Here is a 27,800-nt window from a genome sequence, read left to right as displayed (position 1 = left end):
GCATTTTTTATTCCTTCATGGGATGAGAGCATCACTGGCTAGACCAGGAATTTTTGCCCATCCCTAATTGCCCAGAGGGCAGTTAAGAAACCCACACAGACATGGGGAGAATATGCAAACCTCACACAGACAATTGCCAGAGTCTGGAATTGAACCCAGGTCCCTGGCACTGTGAGGCACCAGTATGAACCACTGTGCCACCCTATAGATAGAGGGGTAAGGAGGAATGGGCTTGCATCATTGAAGGCATTTCAATTTAACTGATTCCTGGAATGAAGAGGATTTAGAAGAAAAGCTGAGCAAATTAGGTGTATGTACATTGAAGTTCATTAAATGAGAGGTAATCTTATCGAAATATATCAGATTCTATCAGATAAAAGGTAGCTTCACAGGCTCAATGCTCAGAGGATATTTCACCATGTGGGGATAGGTAAAACTATGGGCTCGAGTTTCAAGGCAAGAGATAGTCCATTTAAAACCAGAACTATCAGAGATTTGTGAATCTTTGGAGTTCCCTACCCCACAGCTCTTTGAAGACTAGAATATATTAAAAGATAATCTTTGAAATAAATAGGAATCAGGAGTTCCAGAGAATAAGTCAGAATACGGAGCTGAAGGGACATTTGGATCAGGTATTGTCGAAAGGTGGAACAGCTGAGAAAGGCTGTCTGGTCTACTCCTGTACCTATATGTTCTTTTACTACCCAAGCTCTTCCTGTAATATTGGAGTTACTTCCTCTCCTTCCATTTGTGATAGATTACATGCTCCTGATTAAGCAAGTGCTCTACTGTCATCACCAAGGAAGAACAATTCTAAATCCTAGCTATATCAGGATAGGAATATCCAAGTGACAGTTTGTAAATGCCATTTGTATCCTTAGTACTCAATTGCCTAGGATAGTCCCTGAATACAGATAATTTTGTATAGAAACAAGTCAATTCTAAAAATCATTGCAAACTGTAGCAGACTGGGAAGATACAAACAACACTCAAATATTCTGAATGAGCCATTTGCATAAGCGAACATAGATCCAGTTGCAAATTAAGAGAGGTGTCCAAAGCATGATACTGATATGAATGCAAAACCTAGGCAACTAAAGTTACGTAATGTTTACAGCACAGAAAAGACCAGTATATGTACTGCACATGGACCTCAACCTCACCCTTCAAACCCATCAACATATTCTTCTCGTTTTGATTATTGGATTCAAAACGTTAACTGTTTTTCTCTCCACGAATGCTGCCGGAACCGCTTGGTTTCTGCATCTTTTTTAGTTTTTATTACATATTCTCTGGTCCTTCTTCCGTGTGTTACATCCAGCTTCTGCTTAAATGTATCTACGTTATTTACCTCGCCTACTCCCTGCGGCTGTGAGTTCCATATTCTTTCAGAAGAGAGTTTTCTCATGAATACATTATTAGATTTATTGATTACTAGCTTATATTTTTGGCAACTGTAGAATCATAGAATCCCTACAGCTTGGAAAGAGGCCATTTGGCCCATTGAGTTTGCACCAACCCTACAAAGAACATCCTACCTGGATCCAGCCCCATCCCTCTCCCCCATCCTATTCCCGTAACCCCACATTTACCTCAGCCAATCCACCTAACCTACACACTTTTAGACTCTGATTTCTCTTCACATATGCTGCCAGACCTGCTGAGCTTTTCCTGAATTTCTGTTTTTGTTTCTGATTTCCAGCATCTGCAGTTCTTTCAGATTTTTAGTTTTGTATCTTCCTCATGCCCTCATAACAATTTGTTTTCATACCTATCTTTGTGTTGTCAGCAAACCTGACTACCATGCTTTCCATCCCTTCAACAAAGTCATTGCTAATGAAATGTAGACAGTTGAGTGGCACATCAATCACATTTTGCCAACCTGAAAAAGATCTATTTACACCTACTATCTCCTTCCTGTTAGTCATCTATCTATGCCAACTACCCCAACACTACCACCTTTTATTTTTCACAAAAACAACTGATATGCCTCCTTATTAAATACCTTCTAGAAATCTAAGCACACCATGTCTACAACACACGCTACCTCCTCTAATAGATTGGTCAACATGATTTCCCCTTCCCAAATCCATGTTTCTGAATTCTGATGGCACTGTCAAACCAATTCTGAGGGATAGATTTAATCTATATTTGGAGAGGAAGGGATTAAGCCAGAACAGATAGCATGGTTTTTCTCAGAGTACGTCATGTCCGACCAAATTGATTAAGTTTTCTGAAGAAGTGACTAGGTGTGTAGACAAGGTCAATGCATTTGATGTAGTCAATTTGGACTTCAATAAGACTTTTGACAATGTCCCACATGGGGGACTGATAGCAAAGAACAAAGAACAAAGAAAATTTACAGCCCAGGAACAGGGCCTTCGGCCCTTCAAGCCTGAGCCGATCCAAATCTACTGCCTAAACCTGTTGCCCAATTCCTAAGCATCTGTATCCCTCTGCTCCCCACCTACTCATGCATCTGTCCAGACGCATCTTAAATGAATCTACCATGCCTGCCTCTACTACCTCTGCTGACAACGCGTTCGAGACGCCCACCAACCTCTGTGTGAAATACTTGCCGCGTGTATCCCGCTTAAACTTTCCACCTCTCACCTTCAAACTGTGACCTCTCATTATTGAATACTTCACCCTGGGAAAAAGCTTGTCTCTATCCACCCTGTCTATACCCTTCATGATTTTGTAAACCTCAATCAGGCCCCTCTTCAATTTCCTTTTTTCTAATGAAAACAAACCTAACCTACTCAACCTCTCTTCATAGCTAGCACCTTCCATACCAGGCAACATCCTTGTAAACCTTCTCTTCACCCTCTCCAAAGCATCCACAATCCTTTTGGTAATGTGGCAACCAGAACTGTACACAATAAGAGCAATAGTAAGAGCTCATGGAATCCAAGAAACTTTGGCTAATTGGAACCAGAATTGGTAGGAAATGGAGGATGATGCTCAAAGGTGTTTTTACTGACTGAAAGCCTGTGTCCGGTGAGGTACTGCTGGGATCAGTATTGGGGTACTTGCTGTTTGTGGTATATATGAATGATTTAGACTTGAATCTTGACGGGTTGACCACTAAGTTTGTGATGACACGAAAATTGGTGGGAAGTTAAACGGGGGATATCCTTAGGTTACAGGAGAATATAGACAGGCTAGACATCTGGGCTGATCAGTAGCAAGTGGAATTCAATCCAGATATATGTGTGGTGGCATTCTAGTGCAGGACAAACAAGGCAAGAAAATACATGATAAATGGTAGAACCCTGGGAAGCACCAAGGAAGTTAACAACAGGTACAGTGGCTCAGTGGTGAGCACTGCAGCCTCACAGAATCAGGGACCTGGATTCGATTCCACGCTCAGGTGACTGTCTGTGTGGAGTTTGCACACCCTCCCCATGTCAGAGTGGGTTTTCTCTGAGCAGTCTAGTTTCCTCCCACAATCCAAAGATGTGCAAGCTAGGTGCAATGGCCATGCTAAATTGCTAATAGTGTCCAGGGATTTGCAGGTTAGGTTGATTAATCTTGGGAAATGTAGGTTACAGGGATGGGGTACGGGGTGGGTCTGGATGGGTTGCTCTTCAGAGGGTCGGTGTGGACTCAAAAGGTGGAATGGCTTGCTTCCACAGGATAGGAATTCTATGATTCATATGGAATATTTACCTCTGTTGGCTGAAGCATAGTGTTTTAAGAGCAGGGAACTGTATCAAAAGTTGATTAGGCCATAGCCACAGTATTGTGTGCCGTCCTAGAATCTACATTATAGGAGGGATGTGATTGCACTGGAGAGAGTGCAGAGGAGATTTACCATGGTTGATACCCAGACTGGGGAGTTTTAGTTATGAAGAGGTTTGACAATCTGGGTTTGTTTTCTTTACAACATAGGAGATTGAGTGGGGAAATGACTGAAATATATATAAACTATGAGGGGCATAGATAGGGTAGACAGAAAGGAACTTTTCCCCTTGGTGGAAGGAGCAATGACCAGGGAACATAGATCTAAGGTCATGGGACAAGAATTTCAAGGAGATATGAGGAAAACCTTTCCCATCAATCTGGAGTTCACTCCCTGTGAGAATAGTACAGGCAGAAACCCTTATAAGAATTAAGAAGTAGTTAGACTTGCACTCGCAATGCCAAGGTATACAAGGCTGTGGACCCAAGTGCTGGAAAATGGGATAAGAATAGTTAGTTGGTTGTTTTTGACCAGCGCAGAACCAATGGGCTTTTCTCAGTGCTGTAGACCTGTACGGTTCGAACAAAGTTATGAAAGATTTCTACCCAGAGTTGACAGCTAAGTGGGATTTAATGATAAGTACAGTTAATTCCTTAACATTTTTAAAGGAGACAAGAATTGAGACCCTTTTTGACTCAAACTCATCAGGACTTGGATGCAAGGAACAGATTTTAGAAAGAGAGCACCAACAGAAACTAGCAATCTCCATTATCCAACTCTTTGTGATATTCATCATGAAGGCTAACATATGGAAAACCACAAAATTCATTGTATTGGCTTGACATTACATCATGATAGTAATAGTGGCAGCAAGTGGGTACAAGAAAGCATGCAATATAATCTGATGATTGCAAGTTGGTAGTAAAAGCTTAAAGAATATTTCAGTGGTGACAAGGGCTTGTAGGAAGATGTGATGATATTTTGCGCATTCCACTTTAATCGATACTGTCACCAACAGCAGATAAATCCTGTGATGATACATCTGAGTTGTACATAATCAACCATCCATTACACAAGATGACAATTCTGTTACTGAAAGTATTACACCAGACAGAAACCGGACCTCCAAAATGTGTTACAGACATCTATGCACAATGACAGATAGCACACCACAGAATGAAACAACAGAACCAAGTCATGATAATTTTACAAAGACTAGATCCAGTCATTTTATATGTCCGTCAAAACATTATTCTAATTTATAAAGATAATCTGTGCATCTATTTGCATGTTTATCAAAACAGATTTCCTAATCTTCAAAGAGAAAATTAGGGATCCTGTGTCTGAACATGTCTCAGAAAGGCCGAGTATCTTAAAGGCAGCCAGATGACATCATTATATTTGATACTCTTGTATAAGAGGTCTCCATCTTAATCTCTGTATGTTGGTGGTTGATCTGTTAGCAAATAGCCAGCCCATTAGTCTGTTAGTCATGCAATCAATTATATATTTAATTTAATAGTAATATAAGTAAACAAATAACCCAGACTGTATATTTAAGTCTGAGATGTCATATCAGTGTATATGGTTGATTACCAATAGATTTCCAGATATTACTCAGTATATGGGTTAATGTAATGTGGGTTAACATATATAAAGCATATTATGCTGGCTGTAAGTAATTACATTACCAAAGTTGACAATTAACTGTTCCAATTGCGTTACTGTTTGGCACCCGTTTCTGATTCTATACAAGTTAATGCCCTTTTTTATGTGAATGCCACCCAATAGTGTTTGCCCTGGTCCGGAAGAATGAAAGAAGAAACCTTTATCATCTTGTCTCCTTTAAGCAACATTTAGGTTCTATACGACCAAGCAAATGTTTGCAGTTTGCAAATATATGTTAGGTCCTAAAGCCTAGATCTATGAGCAGTTTATAAAAGAATGTCATTTTCCAACAGGGCCTGTGTTATTTTCCTAAATCTAACAAATAAGCTTGTGTCTGATCTGATTTCTGTAACCCCACTCATTCATTCTAAGCTGTAAACAAACCTGTCCTTACATTTCATTTGGCTCCATTACAAGGAAAATGACCACATTGCACAGAAGACCCATTTATTTGCTTCAAACTCCATAAATACTCATGACTACCATGGAAGCAATTTTATAAAACTTTGGATAAACTTTCAGAATTGGTAGAAAATAACCAAGACTAGCCAGAAATATCTGAACACCACTCATTAAATCAATTCACCCTTCACTCTGGATCTATCCTTTAGGAGCCAAATATATCATTTTGACAATGAGTTTAATCATTCCAAAAATAAGTGGAACTTTATTCATTGTTGTTGAAAGAGACATTTTAGCAAATAAACAAATTTACGTTTAATTGGCCTTTTTGTTTTAAACACTCCAAAGATATTTAAACATGAAGTAAAATGACATTTTAGCAATATATCAAAAATAAATCTGGTATTGTCTGAACGATATTCATATGTAACACAGCTGTTCAGTTATCAGTTTGAAACCTGCTATACTTAATTTTACACAAATAATTAAATCTCAATAGCAGGTGCTCGAACTAACAATGGTAGATCTTTCATATGTTGAATATCTCAACTTATCAACATTTGGTATTGCTCTGCTGCAGTTGCTTCATTTGATTCATTTCAAAACAAAACCTTGATACAGAGGAACCTCGATTATCCAGAGGACACGGGCGGGGAGTATTTTGTTCGTTTAATTGAATTCCAAATAATCAAATGCCAGATAACATAGTTAGCCAAGCATCGGGACCTTGCGATCTTGCCAGATAATCCGATATTCAGATAATCGAATACTGGGTAATCGACATTCCTCTGTACATCTAATAGTTTTGAGACACCATATAGCAATATTTGCTGCTACCTAATTAATTTAAGGTCAATCATCAATGTCTAAGCTAATCCTGCTACAGTTGATTTCACATAATTAACTAAATCTCCTTATTTTGTGACCCTCAATCAGCAGCATTCATCTTTGGCATGCACAGATATTTCAAGGGCCAGTTACACTTTCTGCAATCTTCAAATCTTCTCTTCTGTATTTCTTGATCTGTTCTCCTGCTCACATTGATGCTTACACAATCATATACCATGTTCCTATTTAATACTAAGAATGGTCAAAATGTATTTAGAACTTTTATAAAAGTTTTGTTAAGATTACATTTTGTGCATTGAGTGTTGAGCTCCTAACTATTGGAAGGATATTCAGGTAATAGAAAAGCCGTAGGAGGGAAAAATTAAGAGTAACCGTAGATTGACATTTAGGTAAAAGAGCACAAGGAAATTTTTTTTTAAATAAAGGACTGTGATGCTGTGTGGAATGTATCCCAGAGTTAAAGACTATTAAGCAGAGATCCTCAGATCAGTTTTAACTGGTATTGACTGACACAAAAGGGTCTTACACAGTGTGTTCCCATCACGGTCTGATCAATTAAACACATAAGTTGGAGGAGATAGTTATATGTTCCTGTAACTGGTCAAACAATTCTTCCATATGCAGACAGATTGCTGATGACATCATCATACCCAGTTACTAGTTTCATCCTGCGGGCAGATGTTTGATGGCTTTCTTTCCACGTAAAAACTCTAGGGACCTGGATCCAGAGTCACAAAAGACCCAGTTGTGTGCAAACTGTTTAATTTCTTATGGTTTCCATTGTCTGTCTCTGCGTCAGGGAAGCTGACATCCACCAAGACCACAAATCCTCTGCCTAAGCCCTCCAATCCACTGATCTTAAGCTTAGCCAATTCTCTTGATGTAACTTGCTACCTCTGGCCTGGCTGTGCTTTTAAGGACTACATTTACAAAATAATCCTAACTGGACTCAAAATTACACCAGATCCATATTTAAGCTTATCAGTTGGGCTCACAGTTTGGTTCTTTGCACGTTCTAGAATTTATATGCATTTATACAAGGGTCTCTGTTTTTTGCTGCCAAATTGAATATATGGTCATTTACTCAGTGAAAAATGTGTGATCGAAACAGCCAATCCTCACTGCAACCCTATGGCAAGACCTTTATAAATCAGAGTTAACCTGCCTCATTTGAATTTAATGAAGTAATTAAGACTATTAGCAGATCATGCTGCATCTCTATAGCACCTAATCAGTGCCCTCTTTCATTTTGTATAAATGATTTCCTTTCTAAAGTCATTTTTTGCCTCTTTTTAGTAAATTGAAGTTCTGTACTATCAAGTAAATATTTATATACAAGGTGTTAAATTCTTTGGCATTAGCACTCAGGCTATGATGCAACTGTTCCAAATTTCTTTCTTATCTCTCGCGGTTTGCCAGTGATGGTACACTGCCCCATTAATAGCAGTCACATGAGGAAAGGTAAGAAATAAAAACTGTAAGTGGATGTTAAGCAACCCTTTTGGTTTTTCAATTTTATCTTTCTTCACACTCACTGGACAGTGAGCAAATGTGACAGATGATAATAACAAGAGAAATGTTTGCTCCATTTTCAGATCAAGATCGTGGTCATTTCGCTGTCTCAACATATCCTCCTTATTCTTAAAGTGCATGATGTTGTAACATAACCTCACCATAGGATGGAAAGAACTGTCATTCCAGCTGACTCTTACCTCTGTCTGCTCAATCATGTGCTCCAGTTGAAAGATCTGAGTTTTCACTTGGTCCTCTTTGCTGATGAGGTAACCGATACTCTTGGATAGCTTCTCCTGTTGTCATAACAACAAAGCATACCGCAGAGTGAAACCAGAGAAGACCATTCAAATTGCACCAGCTGTCAATGTGCCCTCATTATCTCACTTTACACAGGCATAAAGCAACCAACAATTATGAGACGTACAGAAACCAAATATATATAAAAGAGTAAATGGATAAATAGTGAGGCCAGGAATCAGGAAAGCCACTGATACATTAAAGTCATTAAGCATTTAAAATCTAATTGTGTACAAGAAATAGAGAGAGGAAATTGGAGCATTTTTATGTCTTGATATTTGAGAACATAATAAGCACTTTTGGAAAATGGAAGTAATCAATAGGTCTTGGTCTTCCATCAACATAACTTACCTTCAGAGCTTTGTAAGCGCTGCTCATAGAGGTTACTTTGTGGTTGGCATGTGATCCGCCCAGTTTACAGAGATGGCACACGGGCCGTCTGCATACCTCACAATACATGGTAACTTTCTCCATATCATGCTCAGGACACATCAGAATCTTGACCCAATTAAATTGGGCGAAGGAATCAAACAACAAGACATTAAAACTACAGTCATTCAAAAATCGCTATGATAATAGATACGGCACGATCCAAACAGTCAACATCTCCACTGATTTCAGTCAATTTCTATATACAATCAAATCTACAGATGAGTCAAATAAACCTTAGAATTGCAGCTTTCCAGAGACTTATTTAGTTTGCAATGGCATTTGCTGGCTTCCATCATTTTGGATACGTGTTCATAAAAGTAAGTGGATTACCCAAGAAACATACTGTTGCTGAAGTTGATGCTTTGAGTACCTATTTTCCAGGCTAAACATAAACGCAAAAAGTACTCATTTTCCGTGCAATGTGCATTTGTAGATTAATTGGAATTAATTATATGCAAGCATTAATTGGGGTTTCACTTAAGCATAGAAAAAGAGACACTGAAGTTGTGGTGGGATTGAGTTAGCAAATGTATGCTTGTAATGTTTCACTCTTTAAATAACTATTAGACTGAATGAAGATTGGCTCCAATATTGTCCCTCACCAACAGGCTTTCTGGAATGTAATACAATGTCCTTCATTCAATGAGTTCCAGAAAGATGTTTGATCCCATGTTGGTTCACTGATTTTTCATGATTCCCTTTTGCAGTCAAATACAACAGGTAATAATTAAATACTTTGGGATTTGGTTTGGGTAATTTTAGATTTCCTCTACTGAACTAACAGATTTTCCACACTTGTTTCAATGAGGAATTATTGGGACGATCTATGACCAAGTCAATTTTTAGAAATTGCAAGCCAGAAAGAGTGCTCCCCCGGCTCCCCAGCATTCCCAATGAACACCATTGGTTTATAATTGTAAATCCCTTCCAATTCTCTACAGATCACTGTCTCAGGAATGTTCTGAGGCTTGCTGCTAACAGAAGGAACCAGCCTTACTTCTGAGAGTCATTTCATTCAGCCAAAGTTTTGCTTGAAAAATCTATCTCATGGCGTAAGAGGTGTGCTAAAAGAACAGAACTTTAACTAAATACTAAGTTGATGGTAATAAAAATTAATTTGCTTTCTATTTTCCTATATAATCTTGCACTTATTTATGAGCATTTTCTGCTGGTTAATATTTGTCAATTTGGGGATTAAATTTATTCAAACTCACTTCACTTTCATCCACATTGTCTTTCTCATGTTCTCTGAAACTATTATTCCTTCATTCCCTTTCTTTAATTTCTTCCCCTTTACTCTGTTCCTTATTCTTTCATCCTTTGTCTCTTATTTCCTTTTGTTTCTTCTCATTCGTTTCCTTTACCTTTAAAAAAACACACAATTTCTAATTTCTCTTCTATCTGTCTTTCTACCTATTCCCTTTCCCACTCTCCAGTCTCGTGCAGTTAGTTCAGGTTAAAAGAAGAACAGGTCGAGGTTTTAATTCATTCATTTCTGTCTAAATAAGCAGGAAACATTTTGAACAGGGGAGAGAGTTGTGAGATGGGAATTTAGTCCAGAAACACTCTGGTCAGAATCTTATCAGTGTCTGAGTGACATGGGCTATGGCTAATTTTGTGGCAGATTCAGACGAGAAGACAGACAAGGTCATTCGATGTCGGAAGAATATTGCTCCATCTCTTTTGCTTCTCATTAGTGTTATGGAGAGATTCTCATTGGGCAGCAACAAGTCCAGCTCACCTCATTAACCTCAGCATGGAAATCAAAACAGGTATCTGGCAAATTCAACTAGATCTAGAAGACCTTCATATTGAACTTTTCCACCATCATCTCAGGGCATGCTCAATTGGCACCGCCTACATGGACTTCATGTCCACAGATACTGACAGATATGCACCAATCTCTAAGAATTCTCTTGGTGCATCTCCAATTCACTCAAAACTTCCGTGTTGCACTTCGGGTGGCACTGGCTACTGTCATTATAGTCTGTAACAAAAACACTGGGAGTTCAGAGTCAAATACCTAGCTCAGAGGCTGGAGGAGGTTTCACCTCTGAGCTCTTGGCCTGCTGTAGTTGCGTACACTCACTCTGAGCCTAATTGGATGTGGACAGTATTCCTGCCCCTTCTTTTTGTTCCCTTACCCAGAGATACCAGGCTCACATTACTTCTGCTTTGCCTTGCCACTTAGTGCAGACACAAAGGAAGTAAGTTGTCATGTTCAGTAAAAGGATAGGCCACACCTAAAAGTTGAAGTTCTAAATTGAAGAACGGCCAATTTTGACAGTACTAGGCTGATTGGGTGCAGATGTTCGCAGGTAAAAGGACACTGGACAATGGGAAGAAAGTATATTCCTGTTAGGGTGAAAGGGAAGGCTGGTAGTATAAGGAATGCTGGATGACTACAGAAATTGAGGTTTTGGTTAAGAAAAAGAAGGTAGCATATGTCAGGTATAGACAGGATAGATTGAGTAAATCCTTAGAAGACTATAAAGGCAGTAGGAGTATACTTAAGAGAGAAATCAGGAGGGCAAAAAGGGGACATGAGATAGCTTTGGCAAATAGGGTTAAGGAGAATCCAAAAGGGTTTTATAAATACATTAAGGACAAAAGGGTAACTAGGGAGAGAATAGAGGCCCTCAAAGATCAGCAAGACGGCCTTTGTGTGGAGCCGCAGAAAATGGGGAGATACTAAACAAGTATTTTGCATCAGTATTTACTGTGGAAAAGGATATGGAAGAGATTAGAATGTAGGGGAATAGACAGTGACATCTTGAAATTGTCCAGATTACAGAGGAGGAAGTGCTGGATGTCTTGAAGCGCATAAAAGTGGATAAATCCCTAGGACGTGATCAGGTGTACGCTAGAACTCTGTGGGAAGCTAGGGAAGTGATTGCTGGACCTCTTGCTGAGATATTTGTAACATCGATAGTCACAGGTGAGGTGCCGGAAGACTGGAGGTTGGCTAGCATGGTGTCACTGTTTAAGAAAGGAGGTAAGGACAAGCCAGGGAACTATAGACCAGTGCGCCTGATGTCGGTGGTGGGCAAGTTGTTGGAGGGAATCCTGAGGGACAGGATGTACATGTATTTGGAAAGGTAAGGAGTGATTAGGGATAGTCAACATGGCTTTGTGCGTGGGAAATCATGTTTCACAAATTTGATTATTTTGAAGAAGTAACAAAGAAGATTGATGAGGGCAGAGCAGTAGATGTGATCTCTATGGATTTCAGTAAGGCGTTCGACAAGGTTCCCCATGGAAGACTGATTAGTAAGGTTAGATCTCATGGCATACAGGGAGAACTAGCCATTTGGATACAGAACTGGCTCAAAGGTAGAAGACAGGGTGGTGGTGGAGGGTTGTTTTTCAGACTGGAGGCCTGTGACCAGTGGAGTGCCACAAGGGTCAGTGCTGGGTCCACTACTTTTCATCATTTCTATAAATAGTTTGGATGTGAGCATAAGAGGTATAGTTAGTAAGTTTGCAGATGACACCAAAATTGGAGGTGTAGTGGACAGTGAAGAAGGTTACCTCAGATTACAACAGGATCTTGATGAGATGGGCCAATGGGCTGAGAAGTGGCAGATGGAGTTTAATTCAGATAAATGCGAAGTGCTACATTTTGGGAAAGCAAATCTTAGCAGGACTTATACACTTAATGGTAAGGTCCTAGGGACTGTTGCTGAACAAAGAGACTTTGGAGTGCAGGTTCATAGCTCCTTGAAAGTGGAGTCGCAGGTAGATAAGATAGTGAAAAAGATGTTTGGTATGATTTCCTTTATTGGTCAGAGTATTGAGTACAGGAGTTGGGAGGTCATGTTGCAGCTGTTAGGCCACTGTTGGAATATTGTGTGCAGTTCTGGTCTCCTTCCTATCAGAAAGATATTGTGAAATTTGACAGGGTTCAGGAAAGATTTACAAGAATTTTGCCAGGCTAGGAGGATTTGCGCTATAGGGAGAGGCTGAATAGGCTAGGGCTGTTTTCCCTGGAGTGTTGAGGCTGACGGGTGACCTTACAGAGGTTTATAAAATCATGAGAGACATGGATAGGATAAATAGACAAAGTATTTTCCCCTGGGGTGGGGAAGTCCAGAACTAGAGGGCATAGGTTTAAGGTGAGAGGGGAAAGATATAAAAGAGACCTAAGGGGCAACTTCTTCATGCAGAGGATGGTATGTGTATGGACTGAGCTGCCAGAGGATGTGGTGGAGGCTAGTACAATTGCAACATTTAAAAGGCATCTGGATGGGTATATGAATAGGAAGGGTTTGGAGGGATATGGGCCAGGTGCTGGCAGGTGGGACTAGATTGGGTTGGGATATCTGGTCAGCATGGACGAGTTAGACCAAAGGGTCTGTTTCCATGCTGTAAATCTCTCTGACTCTATGACAATCAGCAGGCCTCATTCAAGATGCGTAATAGCCATTGGTCATGGAATCCCAGCACAGTAGGTTAAGGGTAGCCTCTGATGCCAATCCAGCAGCTTGAGAATGGCCAGTCAGCCTCATGGGGTGATCAGAGATAGGACAGTCTCCATATGACTGGTGAGGAGCTGAACATTAGGAAGCACATCATCACAACTGGGCCTAAACAAAGTGAATTACAATTAGCACCAGGGGAGGGTAAGCTGCAGAAACTACAATCCCTGTCCCAAAAAAAACGTTAGGAAAATGAGTTTTTCTGAATCAAGTTCAGCTGTGATGCCTCTAACATTGATATCATATTTTATCCAAAGTCAAACATGAAACATTTTCCCTTCGGCAAGGTATCATTGCCACTGTGGGGTCATACGATACTTGGAGGAGGGAAAGGTAATCTATATTTTAAAATAAATGTAGCTGATATTTGCAATTGGTGCATCTTTCTTTTTGGTCATATTTGCAGGAATCCTCGAGAAATGCCACAGTCTTAAGGGTCTGATGTGCAGCTGTTGCACACGTGAGTAATATGACAGCAACATTTGTCACATATTCATCGACAGATCTTATAATTATAGCACAGCTATGATTATATTTGTAAGATTGACAGACTAGGATCTTTAACTCTTTGTTAGAAATAACACCCTATTAACAAGAAAGGAAGCTGGAGATGAAATATTGTGAATCACACAATCGTGCCACATGAAAAACCAGTGATCACTCCGCCAAACTGGGATTTTGAAATTTAGAGAGTTAAGGTAAACTGTTTAACAAAACCTGGTAATAAGATGATAGCATTAAAAAAAATTGCTTGAAGATTGTTTCCTGTATGTATTTAGGTTACTTTAATCTGTCGCATCATTAATGTCCTCAAGGGAAATGCTAAACTTAAAGTTGATCTGTGCATTTGAGTCAGAATGAATAAATAAGGAAATGAATTCAGCTGTGCAATCTATTCAATGGCTCCCCTTTCCACTTAGGTAACTAAATATATTTCAATTTTAATGAATAAATGCAAAATGTCTATAATATACAGTGACCAGATCTGTACAATTTATATATGCAAGATATTACTGATTAACTTAACACATTGTTGAGTGTTAGACATGTCACTTCCAATATTCAATGCTGTCTGTTGGTTCTGCTAACTCTCTGTAGTCCTGAATGCATTTCAAATTAATTGTAAATAAAGCATCATCTTCATGAAAATGTTTTGGTCCTTTTCCTGTTTGTGCATTTGTGGAAAGGGATAAGTTCAACTGATTGGGCTGTGTACAATCATATATTTGCAAAGAAGGAGTGGGAAATAGTTTGTTTACTTATTTAATCATGATTTTTCAGCTTGCATAAAATGTCTAAGAAAATAAATGCATTTCAGGGACTGGTCTTCTGAAATATGTTGTACAAATGTAGTGAAAAGAGAAGCTCTGTACCTTAGGTCGGAAGTTGGTTGTTGGTCCTACATATTCATGCTGGGCCTTTGGAGTCCCCCAAGGATGATGGAGTTTGAAACACTCATTGCAGTAACTCGCCTTGCAGTCCATGCAGCTCTTTGTGGCCTCCTGAGGTGGGGGCTTGCAGAGATTGCACATGATTGCCACCGCTGCTCTAGCGGCCTGTCTGTATCTTTCCACAATTGTTTCCAAGGTGAAGTTTCGGAACAGACCACTAAGGCCACGTTCTCCAAGATCTATGTCATATTTGCAGCTAGGACAAGGGAAGGTGGTGATTCCTTGACTGTGGATGGTTCGTTTCCAGCCTGGATGGGCAGCAGATCCTTTTTTAGTCAACCAACACATGAAAAAATAACGGGAAGGTAGAGAGGAAGGACAGATAAGGGAGAGTGGAAAAGAAAGAGGATTGACAGAGTAGCAAAATTATATAGATTATTAGAATTGCTAGAAAGAAGATGTTAGAATATCAGAATAGTACAGCACAGAAAGAGGTCATTCAGCCTATTAAGTTTGCACATGCTCTGTCAAAGAACAATATAGTTAGAGCCACTACTTCCTCCTGCCTATACCCATGCAATTTTTATCATTTAAGATCTTAAGCAATTCTTCTTGTGAATCTGTACAGACCATTTAATTGAATATGCATTTCAAATTGTAATGACTCATTGCGAAAAAGGTTTTCCCATATGTTACAACCAGCACGTATGCCAACCACTTTAAATCTGTGCTTCTTGCCGAATAAGATTTCAGCTGCTGGAAACAGTTGCTTTTAATGTTCTCCATCCAACACTTCACAATGTTAAACACGTGTATTAGAGCTCCTCTTAGCCTTCTCTGCTTTAAGAAGAACAGCCTTAGATTCTCCAGTTTATTGACATTACTCAAAGCGCTCATCCCTGGAATCATTCTAATCAATCTCTTCTGTATTCTCTTCAAAGACTTCACACCCTTCTTAAAATTGTGCCCAGAACTGAACATGCTGTACCAGCTGGACTGAACCAACATTTCATCTAGGTTTAGCATAAGTTTCATATTATTTCCTAGCCTCCAAATTCCATATGTTTTCTTACCTTTATTAACAATCCACCAATTTCAAAGATATGTGTCCAAACAAACTTAGATCTCTCTCTGTTTGGAATCTCTTTACAATTTTGCCATTTGGCTTATAACTTGCTATGAAAATGTTTTCCATAGCCTAACAAAATCCTATTTAAAGTGCAATGTAAACCCATTTACAATATTGATACAACTTCTATGGAGCCAGAAAATAATTGACCATTGTAAAGGTTCTTGGGTATGCTAGATATGTTTAAGCAATGTAACTTAAACAAAATCAATATTTCACTTCACAGAAAGTAAAGTTTGGTTGTCAGTGGTTTAACTTTTGAAAATTGCTCATCTAATTTTTATAGTTAGTGTACAAGTCATGACAAATTAGAATCTTTCATTGCAACTCTATGCAAGAGGCATTTTACGAGTCAGTAAAGCTAAACTATTTACTGAAATAGTGCAAGCTGACACAAGATTACTTTAAACAAATTATTACATTGCATTTAATGAACTTTCAGTTTATTTAGAAAACCTTAGATTGGACTACTTGGAAGTATAAACACTATTATTTGGCATATCCAGTCTTCTTTCATCATTAAAGTAACCATGGTTAATCTACCCTGGGATGTTATCCCAGAAGGGGTGTAATGTAATCTGGAGTTTAAGGTACAGTTTCACACATTCACTGATTTTTCTAATGGCAATAATATCAAGTGTCTATTTTGTCCAGGTAAGTGACTTGATCAAAGTGTTATCTTGTTGTTCATGGAGACATTGTGCTGTGTAATATGAATACAGGTTTATAACACACAGAACTAGGAAAATAAACACACATCCAAAAAAACAACTAGGTCATTTTGACTTCACTTTTATTAAAGGTCACTCTGATGCTTTTCCTTCCAGCTCCCCCCAACCGTGCCCCCCCCCCCCCCCCGCTATCTTGTCAATGTTTTTCTACAACTACAAATCCTGAAGATAGTGCATATTTGCACAAATTGAAGTGCTTTGAGTTTCTACCCCGCCCCCCCCCCCACAAAAAGCCACTTTCAATCTGTGACTGTCTACCATGGGACACGGCATGGCATGAATACATATCAGGAATTTGAACATCGCCTCACTGAATGCAAAACCCTGCAGGCCATGAATTCGGCATCGAAGCCCAAATTCCTGATAGGCAGTCCGGAAGCTCTGTGCCAAGACTGCTAAGTCATTTTATTTATCTCAGTAAGCACTGCTAGTGAAATTAATCACTCATCATAGGGAAGGAAATATTACCCTCATCTGGCAACTACAACAAGCCATTCCAGGGGGGAGTCACTTCATAGCAAATCAGCAGCAGAAAGCTGAGCTAACATTCCCTCGATAGCTCAAGGAGTAGGGACATAAAAAGACTAAAAACCGCCAGCTCAGATATTCTGGGTTCACACAGCTCTATGTTACACTAGGTAATGCATCACCTCCTGAGCTAGTCAAGGATGGGAGCTTGGAAAATTAACTTAAATACATCTTTCTGCAACACATGTAGCAAATTAAAATGAGGTAATTAGATAAAAGAAATATGCTACATTGATAATAGCAGCTTTCATCCCAAAGCATATTTGAGTGCTTTTGGAGCGTAGTCACCGTTGTAATGTATTGGATCTAATTGTTAGATAGCATCAAATTTACAAAATCATAATGTTCAATAATCACCCAGAATAAATGAATGAAATTTCCAAAACGTTTGAGTTCTTTTTTGTTTCAAAATTAAGGAAGGCAGACTAATTATTATTAACATACAATAATATACAATCATACCAATTAGGAACAGGAGTGGGATATTCAGCTCCTTGAACCTCCTTCACTTTTCAATACGAGCATAACTGATCTGATTACTCCACATCCTAACCTACCTTTGCTAACCTTTCACATTCGTATTATCAATTATCTATATAATTCTGCCATAAAAATATCCAAAGACTCTTCTTTTGAGGAAGAGAGTCCAAAGATTCAACAACATCTCACAAAAAAGTGTTCTCATGTCTGTCTTAAAGGAAGGACCTCTTATGCTTAAGCAGTGATCCCTGGTTTTAGATTCTCCCAAATCTACCATGTCAATGCTGCTCAAGAACTTATATGTTTCAATCAATTTTACTCTTCTAAATTTAAATGAATAAAAGCTAACCTGTCCAATGTTTCCTCCTAAGACAATCCATCTATTCCAGGTATTCATCTAACAAATCTTTTTGAACTGCTGCTAAAGCATTTATACACTTCTTTAAATAAAGAGACCAATATTGTTTGGTGTACACCAGATATAGTTTCAATTCTGAAACAACTGAAGGGGTATACTCCCTAGTGTTGTATTAATTTCTCCTCCTAATAAACCATAACCTACTATTAGCTTTCCTCAGTACATACCTGCATACCAATGGTTTGTGATTCATGCACTAAAACATGTAAATCTGTATTCACAAGTCAGGAATGTGATGGAATACTCCCCACTTGCTTGGATGAGGGCAGCCCCAATGACACTCAAGAGGTTTGACACCATCCAGGACAAAGCAGCCCACTTGATTGGCATTGCATCCACTCCCTTCATCACTGATGGTCAGTAGCAACAGTGTATACTACCTACAAGATGCGCTGCAAAAAATGATCAAAGATACTCAGAAAGCACTTTCCAAACCCACGACCACTTCCTTCTAGAAGGACAGGGGCAGCAAATATATGGTTCCACTCCAAGTCACTCACCATTCTGAGCTGGAAATATATTGCCGTTCCTTCAATGTCGCTAGGTCAAAATCCTGGAATGCCCTCCCTGACGGCACTGTGGGCCAACCACCATGGGCAGACTGCATCAGTTCAAGAAGGCAGCTCACCACCACCTTCTCAAGGGCAACTAGGAACGGGCAATAAATGCTGGCCAGCCAGCCATGCCTGCATCCCACAAAATAAATAAATACTTCAGAGGTCTGCGACCTCTGTACTTACATAACAAACTGATCAGTTGCATATTTTGTCACGTTATATTTCAGTTGCCAGATTATTGCCCACTTACTGGCCTATCTAGATCCCTTTGCAGCCTCCTTATCTCATCTTCAAAGTATCTTTGTGCCATCAGTAACTCGAACTACCTTTTTTCAGTACTTCCATCCAAATAATTTACATAAATTATAAAACATTAATACCCCAGCATTGATCCCGATGTGCACCACTTATTACTCCTCATCAACCAGAAAATGATGCATTTATGCCTACTCTGTTTTCTGTTAGCTAGCTATTTGCCTAACCATGTCAATATGTCACTCTTATATCATGATCATTTTCCTTTCCACAATAACCTTTGCTGTTGCAATTTATTAAATGCCTCCTGAAAATTTAAGTGCAGTGCATCCCTTAAGTTTGTTTTTTTTTTAACCACCTATTACTTCTTCAAAAAACTCCAATGAATTGGTTAAACATGATTTCCCTTACACAAAATTATGCTGACCCTATCTAGTTTCATGGAACATTGTTCAGTGGCTTGTCATCAGGTCTTTAATTCTAGTTTCTAATACCTTCCCTATGATAGATGTCATGTGAGAGGCTTTGCATTTCCAGCTTCCTGTCTCATAGAACATAGAACATAGAACATAGAAGAATACAGCGCAGTACAGGCCCTTGGGCCCTCGATGTTGCGCCGATCCAAGCCCACCTAAACTACACTAACCCACTATCCTCCATATACCTATCCAATGCCCTCTTAAATGCCCATAAAGAGGGAGAGTCCACCACTGTTACTGGCAGGGCATTCCATGAACTAACGACTCGCTGAGTGAAGAACCTACCCCTAACATCAGTCCTATATCTACCCCCCCTTAATTTAAAGCTATGCCCCCTTGTAATACCCGACTCAATACGCGGGAAAAGGTTCATACTGTCGACCCTATCTAACCCCCTAATCATCTTGTACACCTCAATCAAGTCACCCCTAAACCTTCTTTTCTCTAGTGAAAACAGCCCCAAGTGCCTCAGTCTTTCCTCATACGATTTTCCTTCCATACCAGGCAACATCCTGGTAAACCTCCTCTGCACCCGTTCCAATGCCTCCACATCCTTCCTATAGTATGGCGACCAAAACTGCACACAATATTCCAGATGCGGCCGTACCAGAGTCTTATACAACTGCATCATGACCTCAGGACTCCGGAACTCAATTCCTCTACCAATAAAAGCCAGTACGCCATATGCCTTCCTCACCGCACTATTTACCTGGGTGGCAACTTTCAGAGATCTGTGTACATGGACACCAAGATCCCTCTGCTCATCCACACTACCAAGTATCCGACCATTAGCCCAGTACCCCATCTTTTTGTTATTCTTCCCAAAGTGAATCACCTCGCACTTAGCTACATTGAATTCCATCTGCCACCTTTCTGCCCAGCTCTGCAGCTTCTCTATATCCTGCTGTAACCTGCCACATGCTTCCTCACTGTCAACAACTCCTCCGACTTTCGTGTCATCCGCAAACTTGCTCACCCAACCTTCTAACCCCTCTTCCAGGTCATTTATAAAAATGACAAACAGCAATGGTCCCAAAACAGATCCTTGCGGAACACCGCTAGTGACGGCACTCCATGAAGAAACTTTGCCATCAACTACTACCCTCTGTCTTCTTCCATCCAGCCAATTCCTAATCCAAACCTCCAACTCACCCTCAATGCCATATCTCCGTATTTTCTGCAGTAGCCTACCATGGGGAACCTTATCAAACGCCTTACTAAAATCCATATATACCACATCTACCGCTTTCCCCTCATCAACCTCCTTCGTCACCTTTTCAAAGAATTCAATAAGGTTTGTGAGGCACGACTTGCCCTTCACAAAACCATGCTGACTATCCTTGATCACATTATTCCTATCTAGATGTGCATAAATCCTATCCCTTACAATTCTCTCTAAGACTTTGCCCACAACAGAAGTGAGACTCACCGGCCTATAGTTACTAGGGCTATCCCTACTCCCCTTTTTGAACAAGGGAACCACATTTGCTATCCTCCAGTCTTCTGGGACTACTCCTGTAGACAAAGAGGACATAAAAATCAAGGCCAATGGCTCTGCAATCTCCTCCCTTGCTTCCCAGAGAATCCTAGGATAAATGCCATCAGGCCCAGGGGACTTATCTATTTTCACCTTTTCCAGGATTTCCAACACCTCTTCTCTACATACCTCAAAGCCATCCATTCTACTTATTTGTGCCTCAGTATTCTCATCGACAACAATGCCCTGTTCCTGAGTGAATACTGAAGAAAAGTATTCATTCAGTGTCTCCCCAATCTCTTCCGCCTCCACACGCAACTTCCCCCTACTATCCTTGACTGGACCTATTCCTACCCTAGTCATTCTTTTATTCCTAACATACCTATAGAAAGCCTTAGGGTTTTCCCTAATCCTATCTACTAAGGACCTTTCATGTCCCCTCCTTGCTGCTTTTAGCTCTCTCTTCAGGTCCTTCCTGGCTACCCTATAACTCTCAATCGCCCCAATTGAACCTTCACGTCTCATCTTGAGATAGGCCGCCCTCTTCCATTTAACAAGGGATTCCAATTCCTTATTAAACCACGGCTCCCTCGCACGACCCTTTCCTACCTGCCTGACAGGTACATAATTATCAAGGACACTCAATAGTTGCCCCTTGAACAAGTTCCACATATCATTTACACTCTTGCCTTGGAGTCTACTTTTCCAAGCCACACATCCTAAGTCATGCCTCACCGCATCATAATTTCCCTTACCCCAGCTATAATTCTTGCCCTGTAGTACACACTTATCCCTCTCCATCACGAGTGTAACTATTAGAATGAAAGTTACATTTGCTATTTTCCAAACTAATGGAACTTTCCCTGAATCTATGGAACTTTGGAAGATTAGTGGGCGGCACGGTGGCACAGTGGTTAGCACTGCTGCCTCACAGCGCCAGAGACCCGGGTTCAATTCCCGCCTCAGGCGACTAACTGTGTGGAGTTTGCACGTTCTCCCCATGTCTACGTGGGTTTCCTCCGGGTGCTCCGGTTTCCTCCCACAGTCCAAAGATGTGCAGGTCAGGTGAATTGGCCATGCTAAATTGCCCATAGTGATAGGTAAGGGGTAAACGTAGGGGTATGGGTGGGTTGTGCTTCGGCGGTGCGGTGTGGACTTGTTGGGCCGAAGGGCCTGTTTCCACACTGTAAGTAATCTAATCTAATCTAATCAAAGCCAACACATGAACTATCTTACTAGCCATTTCTTTTAAGACCTTGGGATGAGGTATAGTTAGCCCCAGCTACAACAATTTACACAGGTGCAGTTTCATGATGAGTGAAATTTTCCACTCTCCCAGTTATTTCTAGAAATCACAATTTCAGAAATTTCTGGAATGCTACTAATTTCCTCTACAATTAGGACCGATGCAAAATACTTGTTCAATTAACTTGTCATCTCCTTATTTCCCATTATTTCCCAGACTTACTTCCTATATGACTAATGCTCACTCTGCTAATTCTTCTCTTGTTTTAAAATTTCTGTAAATTTTTTACTGTTTTTATATTTCTAGCTAGCTTTCTATTGCATTCTAATTTTCCATCCATATCAATCTCTTAGTTATTCTTTCCTTTTTGAAAATTCTGCCCAGTTTTGTTTTAACTTGCCAGTGAATCTTATGAAATTCTTTGTTTTTAAGTTTGATAATTTCATTAAGTTTTTTTTGTTACCTATGGGTGGTGAGGTGTACCTTTGGAATTTTTCTTTCTTGTTGAAATACATATTTTCTGTGTATTAAACATAGCAACATAGAAACTAAGCACAGGAATAAGCTATTCGGTCTTTCAAGACTGCTCCACCATAAAATGTGATCATAGCTGATCCTCTATTTCAATACCACAGCCCCGCTACCTCGACCCACCCCTTTGACAACTTTTAAAAAAAACTATTTATTTCTTCAATAAATTCAGTGACTAGGCCTCCATGGCATTCTGAAGTAGAGAATTCTATATATTAACGACCCTTTAAGTGAAGAAATTTTTCCTCATCTTCAGTACTAAATGGTCTGTCTTGTATCCTGACACTGTTTTCTGAAATATCACTTCAAATGTCTGTCCTTTAAATATTGCTCTAATTTATCAATTTATAGTAGTTGGCTCTGCTTGGATGCCCTCATAATTGGCCTTATTTAAGATTTAAACACTTGTCTTAGACTCATGTTTCTCTTCCTCAAACTGCATGCAAAATTCAAACATATTGCAATCACTCTTGCCTAGCAGGCACCTTAATTATGTGATTACTAATTAGTCCTGTCTCATTGCACAATACCAGGTCTAGTATCGACTGCTTTCTGGTTGGCTCCAGAATGTGTTATTCTAAGAAACTATCCTGAAAACATTTGTTGTTTCCAGTACATTAAATGAACTCCTCAACTAAGCTACCTTTTCCCATCTAATTTTTCCAGGCTATACATAGATTAAAATCTGCCCTGATTATTACAATACTTTCTGACAAACACCCTTTTTTTTACCTTTCTAATCTATTCTGCAATCTGGTTAGTGGTAGGAGGCCTGGACATCATTCCCACAAGTGACTTCTTACCTTTATAATTTTTTATCTCGACTTGGACTGTTTCTACATCGTGACTTCCTGAACTTAAATTAGTCATTTCTAATGTTCTAAAACTATCATTAATTCATAAGGTGTGCAGACTGTTGTACTGCTGCTGGAGCAGCTAACACAGCCACTGTGCTACCCTGTGGGCCATCAAGTCCCCAAACAGCAGGCTTTCTTCTAGCCAGTACCCACTCAGAGGCAATCAAGTTTTACAGGGTGGTCTCCCCCATTGCAATAAGCACCTCAGATGCAGGCAAAATGCCATTGGAGGTGGGACGTGGCATTTAAAAGTACATGTCATGGTACGTATTACACTTAAGTGGCTCAACTGGCTGTCGTGTGGCAGCTCATTTGCCATTTGGTCACCACCAGCAAACATTGGGGACTTCCACCAGTGCTTTTCTCTGTCATTCTGCAAACAATCCCTCCTCCTGGTCTGCTGCCATAGGACTCATAAGATTCTGCCCGATGATTGAAAATGACATAAGAAGTTATTGTTTTCTTAATTCACCTGATGTAGAGGTGCCAGTGTTGGATTGAGGTGGACAAAGTTAAAAATCACACCACACCAGGTTTATTTGGAAGCACTAGCTTTTGGAGTGCTGCTCCTTCCTCAGGCCTACTGAAGCAGCATTTCACCTCATTTGATTAGTTACTGATCAAGTACACCAAACTGTCCTGCTTGGTCAATTTGGTATTCTAACTTCAATCTTGAATTTATATAGCATTTTATGAAAATATATATCATTGTTCTTTGAAAATATTTCTCATCTTAAAATAAACTTTAGAGAGTGTTTTGCTATATGTTGGTTAATGTCAGTTACACTTCCTCAGCGGAGACCATTGGCATTCACTGGTGCATAAGAGACTCTAATTAGACATGCCTGAAATTGTTAACGATCACTAGCTATGAACTTAACAGCTGCTCACCTTAATTTTAAACACAACTGCTACTGAATACCTATCCATGTCACATTGTCAGAATTTCTTACAACCCTCCCAACCCACCCACTCAAAAACAAACAATTGAATCCACACTACCGCTGTATACTATTAAAGATAAAACTGATTGAGTTAATAAAACTATTTTATAACTAAATTTTTCTTCCAAAATTAAACTATGCTAACTGAACTTGTAATTGATTAATTCAGATTTTTTCTGTTTACAATTCCAGAGCGATATTTTAATTTAATTCCTAGTCTCAGGTTGTTGAGGGTTTATCATATCCCTTAACAACCCTTTAGCAAATATCTTTTATCTTATTTGATGGGTTATTATATAAATATTAATAATTAAGTTTGGAATGAAAACCTTGTGCAATTTATGACAGTGCTGCAGATTTTACTGCCTGAATCGCAGCAGCTGATGTATTTTCAGCACAGGTGAGTAACTACAGGTGGTAAGTGGATCAAGCCTTCAAGGAGTCAGATGATGTTGGACATTGCTTTAAACAAGGGTAGATGTAACATAATTGGATATATTCTCTGGTACTGAAAATTCAAATGAAAAAACTTATCAGCACACGTGTAACATTGGTTAAGCTTTCGGTGTGAATGACATTCACAATATTCAGTGTATTGATACTTGCTGCTCGCACTTAGACTAATGCAAATTTGAATGGAAACACCAAAACTGACACTAAACAGATGCTTTTAACCTCAAATTGGTTTCAGGTATGTGTGATTTTCTTTGGATGAAGGTGGGGGTGGTGTTGGCGGGAGCAGTTGGTGGATTGTCACTGAATGAGAGCCACACTTCCAGTCTTAGTTTTTCAGATTTATATTAAGTCCCAGGGATTGTTCAAATGCCACAGTTCCATTTCCTTTTTGCATCAGGTATGTCTAGGTGATGACTTCCTTTGTGATGACCAGAAGCACACTCTTGACATTCCTAGCACCACAAAGGCATGTTTGATATAATCAAATGGCTTTTGTGTCCTTCCTGCAAGCAGTTGATCTGCTTGCTGGTAGGAAATTGAAATTGGTTTTCCTTTCGATGTTCAGGTTAAAATACAATGAGACCCCAGTGAAATCATGGAACTGTAATTTACAGAAGGTCATGATGTTTTTATCTGAGGGTGCCTCGGCCACCTGTAAGAGCCTATAGGTTAAAATTAGCATTTTCTCACAGCCCACTCCCTCAATATTCCCAAGATAGAGACAATTAAGATTGACTCCACAATATATGTTTGTTGCTTATAGGAAGTACTACTCCAACCTGATTTTTTATACATAACCTAATGTTAAGTTACCCGAGCCTTTTAGTCAGTGATTTCTGAGCCTCTTTATCATATTACCACCATGGATATTTACAGTTCCTGATAAGCTCAATTAAAAGATAAAAAACATGGAGCCCATGCAGTTTCCTTTTTTTTAAAAAAAGATTGGAGATGGAATGTGACAGAAAATGAGAAAGAGGGAAGAAAATATGAGAGACAGAAAAAGATAAAGTGAGATTGAAACAATGACTCAATGAACAGATGAAGGATAAGAACGCTGCATAACAATGCCAACATTTCCTGGGAAACCATTTTGCTTATGTTCAGCTACCCTGTTCAGATGATATAGCTGAGAATGTTAATTTAGCATTAGTAATTTACAGGATAGTAATATTTGGTTATTTATAGGATAGTAACAATGTTATTAATATGCAGACTAGCAATGTTGTTAGTCAGAAGAGAGAAACATTAATAATTCACAATATAATATAATAAGTTAGCAAGCTATAATATTAGTAATAACTCAAATGCTGGTGTCAGTACAACACAATATTTTCAAATGTGAACATTTATGAACAATGTGAGCATGCTGAACATTTATTGACTGAACATAACTATTTTAAAACAAGTTAGTATGCCCGAAAATCATAAAGTAAAATGTACTAAGTAATGCGAAATAATATCTTAATAATTCATTAGGACACAGGATTAGCTTGGTTAGTATTGGTCAGTCACTTCACATCAGAAATATTTCATGTAAAACATTGAATGTCAATTAAAAAGGTAAAATAAACTGAAATAAATAATGTAAACATATAACATCTAAGCAATTGATTGACACAGTCTAATGATGGATTTTAATTTTTAGCTTTTTTTCCCCTATCCCCTTTATTGTGCTCATACTATTTCATTCCTGGCACTTACTCTTAATATTTCCTCAATGTCAATGTTATCCAGTTGCTGACAGCTGCAGGAAAGTGTCATAGGACAATGCTCTCATTAAGTACCTTCCAGCAGCTTGTGGGACAGACCATTTAGTTCATGGTCATCCATCGTCCTGAGTTGAATGGCTCAGAATGTCAAATGACTATGTAGCAATTAATGGCCATGAAACTGCATTCAGAAAACTTTCACTCCAATGCTTTCTAAGAAAACTCACTGACTTTTCTTTGGATAAATTGAATTGGTATATCTATAAATCTATCGTATGCTGCAATACCTACTGTTGATTTGTATTTTGCAATATTTCAGGCAGTAAGAAAGAAACATAAACCACAGCAAACAACAATACCACACAAAACACAACAAAATCAGGAAACAGTGGGATGTAGCACAATCAGAAAGCAGCAGATCACAGAAGCAAGCACTGGGACAGGCACACTGTTGTTACAAACTAATGAACCAAGCAAAAGAGAACTGAATGCCAGAAACAAAATACTCAGCAGTGGTCAGGTTACACTGAAGTTCACATAGGGTCTGGTTCCGTTCTCACTTGTGCTGGAATGAATAAGCATGCATTATTACACAAGTATTATATGTGTCACAAATTGACAATTCATTTGGTCATTAGATGAATGCCTAATCTCAAAACATGTTGAGACCCGTTGATAGATTTTTATTCAGTGGTACTATCACTTCTGAGGTTCAGGTACAAAATTGCATTTTAGATTATTCTAAACATCACTTCCCAAAAGTGCTGAAGTGATGTTCATCATTTACAAGCAAGTATTACTGTATCATAGAATTTTAGTTGATTAATTTGTTGAAAAAGCAATTCTATTGTAAAGATGTCTTCCATTTGTTAACTTCAGCACTTGACCACCATTTGTTTGAAAATCACCAAACATTTTCTTCTCTTGCAAAGACATTCATTGTAATAGAGCTGTAGTGAAGAATCATCAAACCTAAATAAACACAGAATAGGTCTACCTTTTCTCCCAAATGACCTTCGCAGTGAGGCTGTAATCAATTAACATAAAATCAGGAAGGATCCTCCAGTACCATTACGCTATAATAAGTAAGCCCTATATTAGTTTTATACTTCACTGGCTGATCAATACATTACCTCAGAGATAATGCAACATAAATTAGGTTACATTTTTAAAAGCATGATTTAATTTGTAGAATAGGATTAGTTCACTACATTTCTGAATCAGAAAAACAGTACCAAAACAGAGCTACAATAAACTGCAGCACCTCTTGCTTCTCAATATAT

General features: G+C 39.1%; 1 protein-coding gene across 13 annotated transcripts in view; it reads right to left on the bottom strand.

Annotated features, from left to right (window-relative positions):
• The window catches only part of trim36 (tripartite motif containing 36), a 161,152-nt gene that overhangs the window by 66,425 nt on the left and 66,927 nt on the right, over positions 1–27,800 (bottom strand). For 5 of the 13 annotated variants that reach the window (XM_043711000.2, XM_087998551.1, XM_043710899.2 and 2 more), the window contains exons 3-6: positions 27,515–27,544; positions 14,700–15,043; positions 8,768–8,914; positions 8,317–8,412 (exon numbers count right to left, since the gene is read on the bottom strand). In XM_043711000.2, the coding sequence (XP_043566935.1) occupies positions 8,317–8,412; positions 8,768–8,914; positions 14,700–14,858 (402 nt within the window). In that variant the 5' untranslated portion in view covers positions 14,859–15,043; positions 27,515–27,544. The remainder of the gene's footprint in view (positions 1–8,316; positions 8,413–8,767; positions 8,915–14,699; positions 15,044–27,514; positions 27,545–27,800) is intronic. The other 8 variants (XM_087998524.1, XM_087998543.1, XM_087998556.1 and 5 more) reach the window with 3 other exon arrangements.

This window comes from Chiloscyllium plagiosum, unplaced genomic scaffold (assembly GCF_037043375.1).
Source record: "Chiloscyllium plagiosum isolate Xiang-an unplaced genomic scaffold, Cpla_swu_hap1 HiC_scaffold_2, whole genome shotgun sequence".
NCBI classification, from domain to species: domain Eukaryota; kingdom Metazoa; phylum Chordata; class Chondrichthyes; order Orectolobiformes; family Hemiscylliidae; genus Chiloscyllium; species Chiloscyllium plagiosum.
Note: the sequence above shows the minus strand (reverse complement) of the source record. Positions and strands in the feature narration are given on the sequence as shown.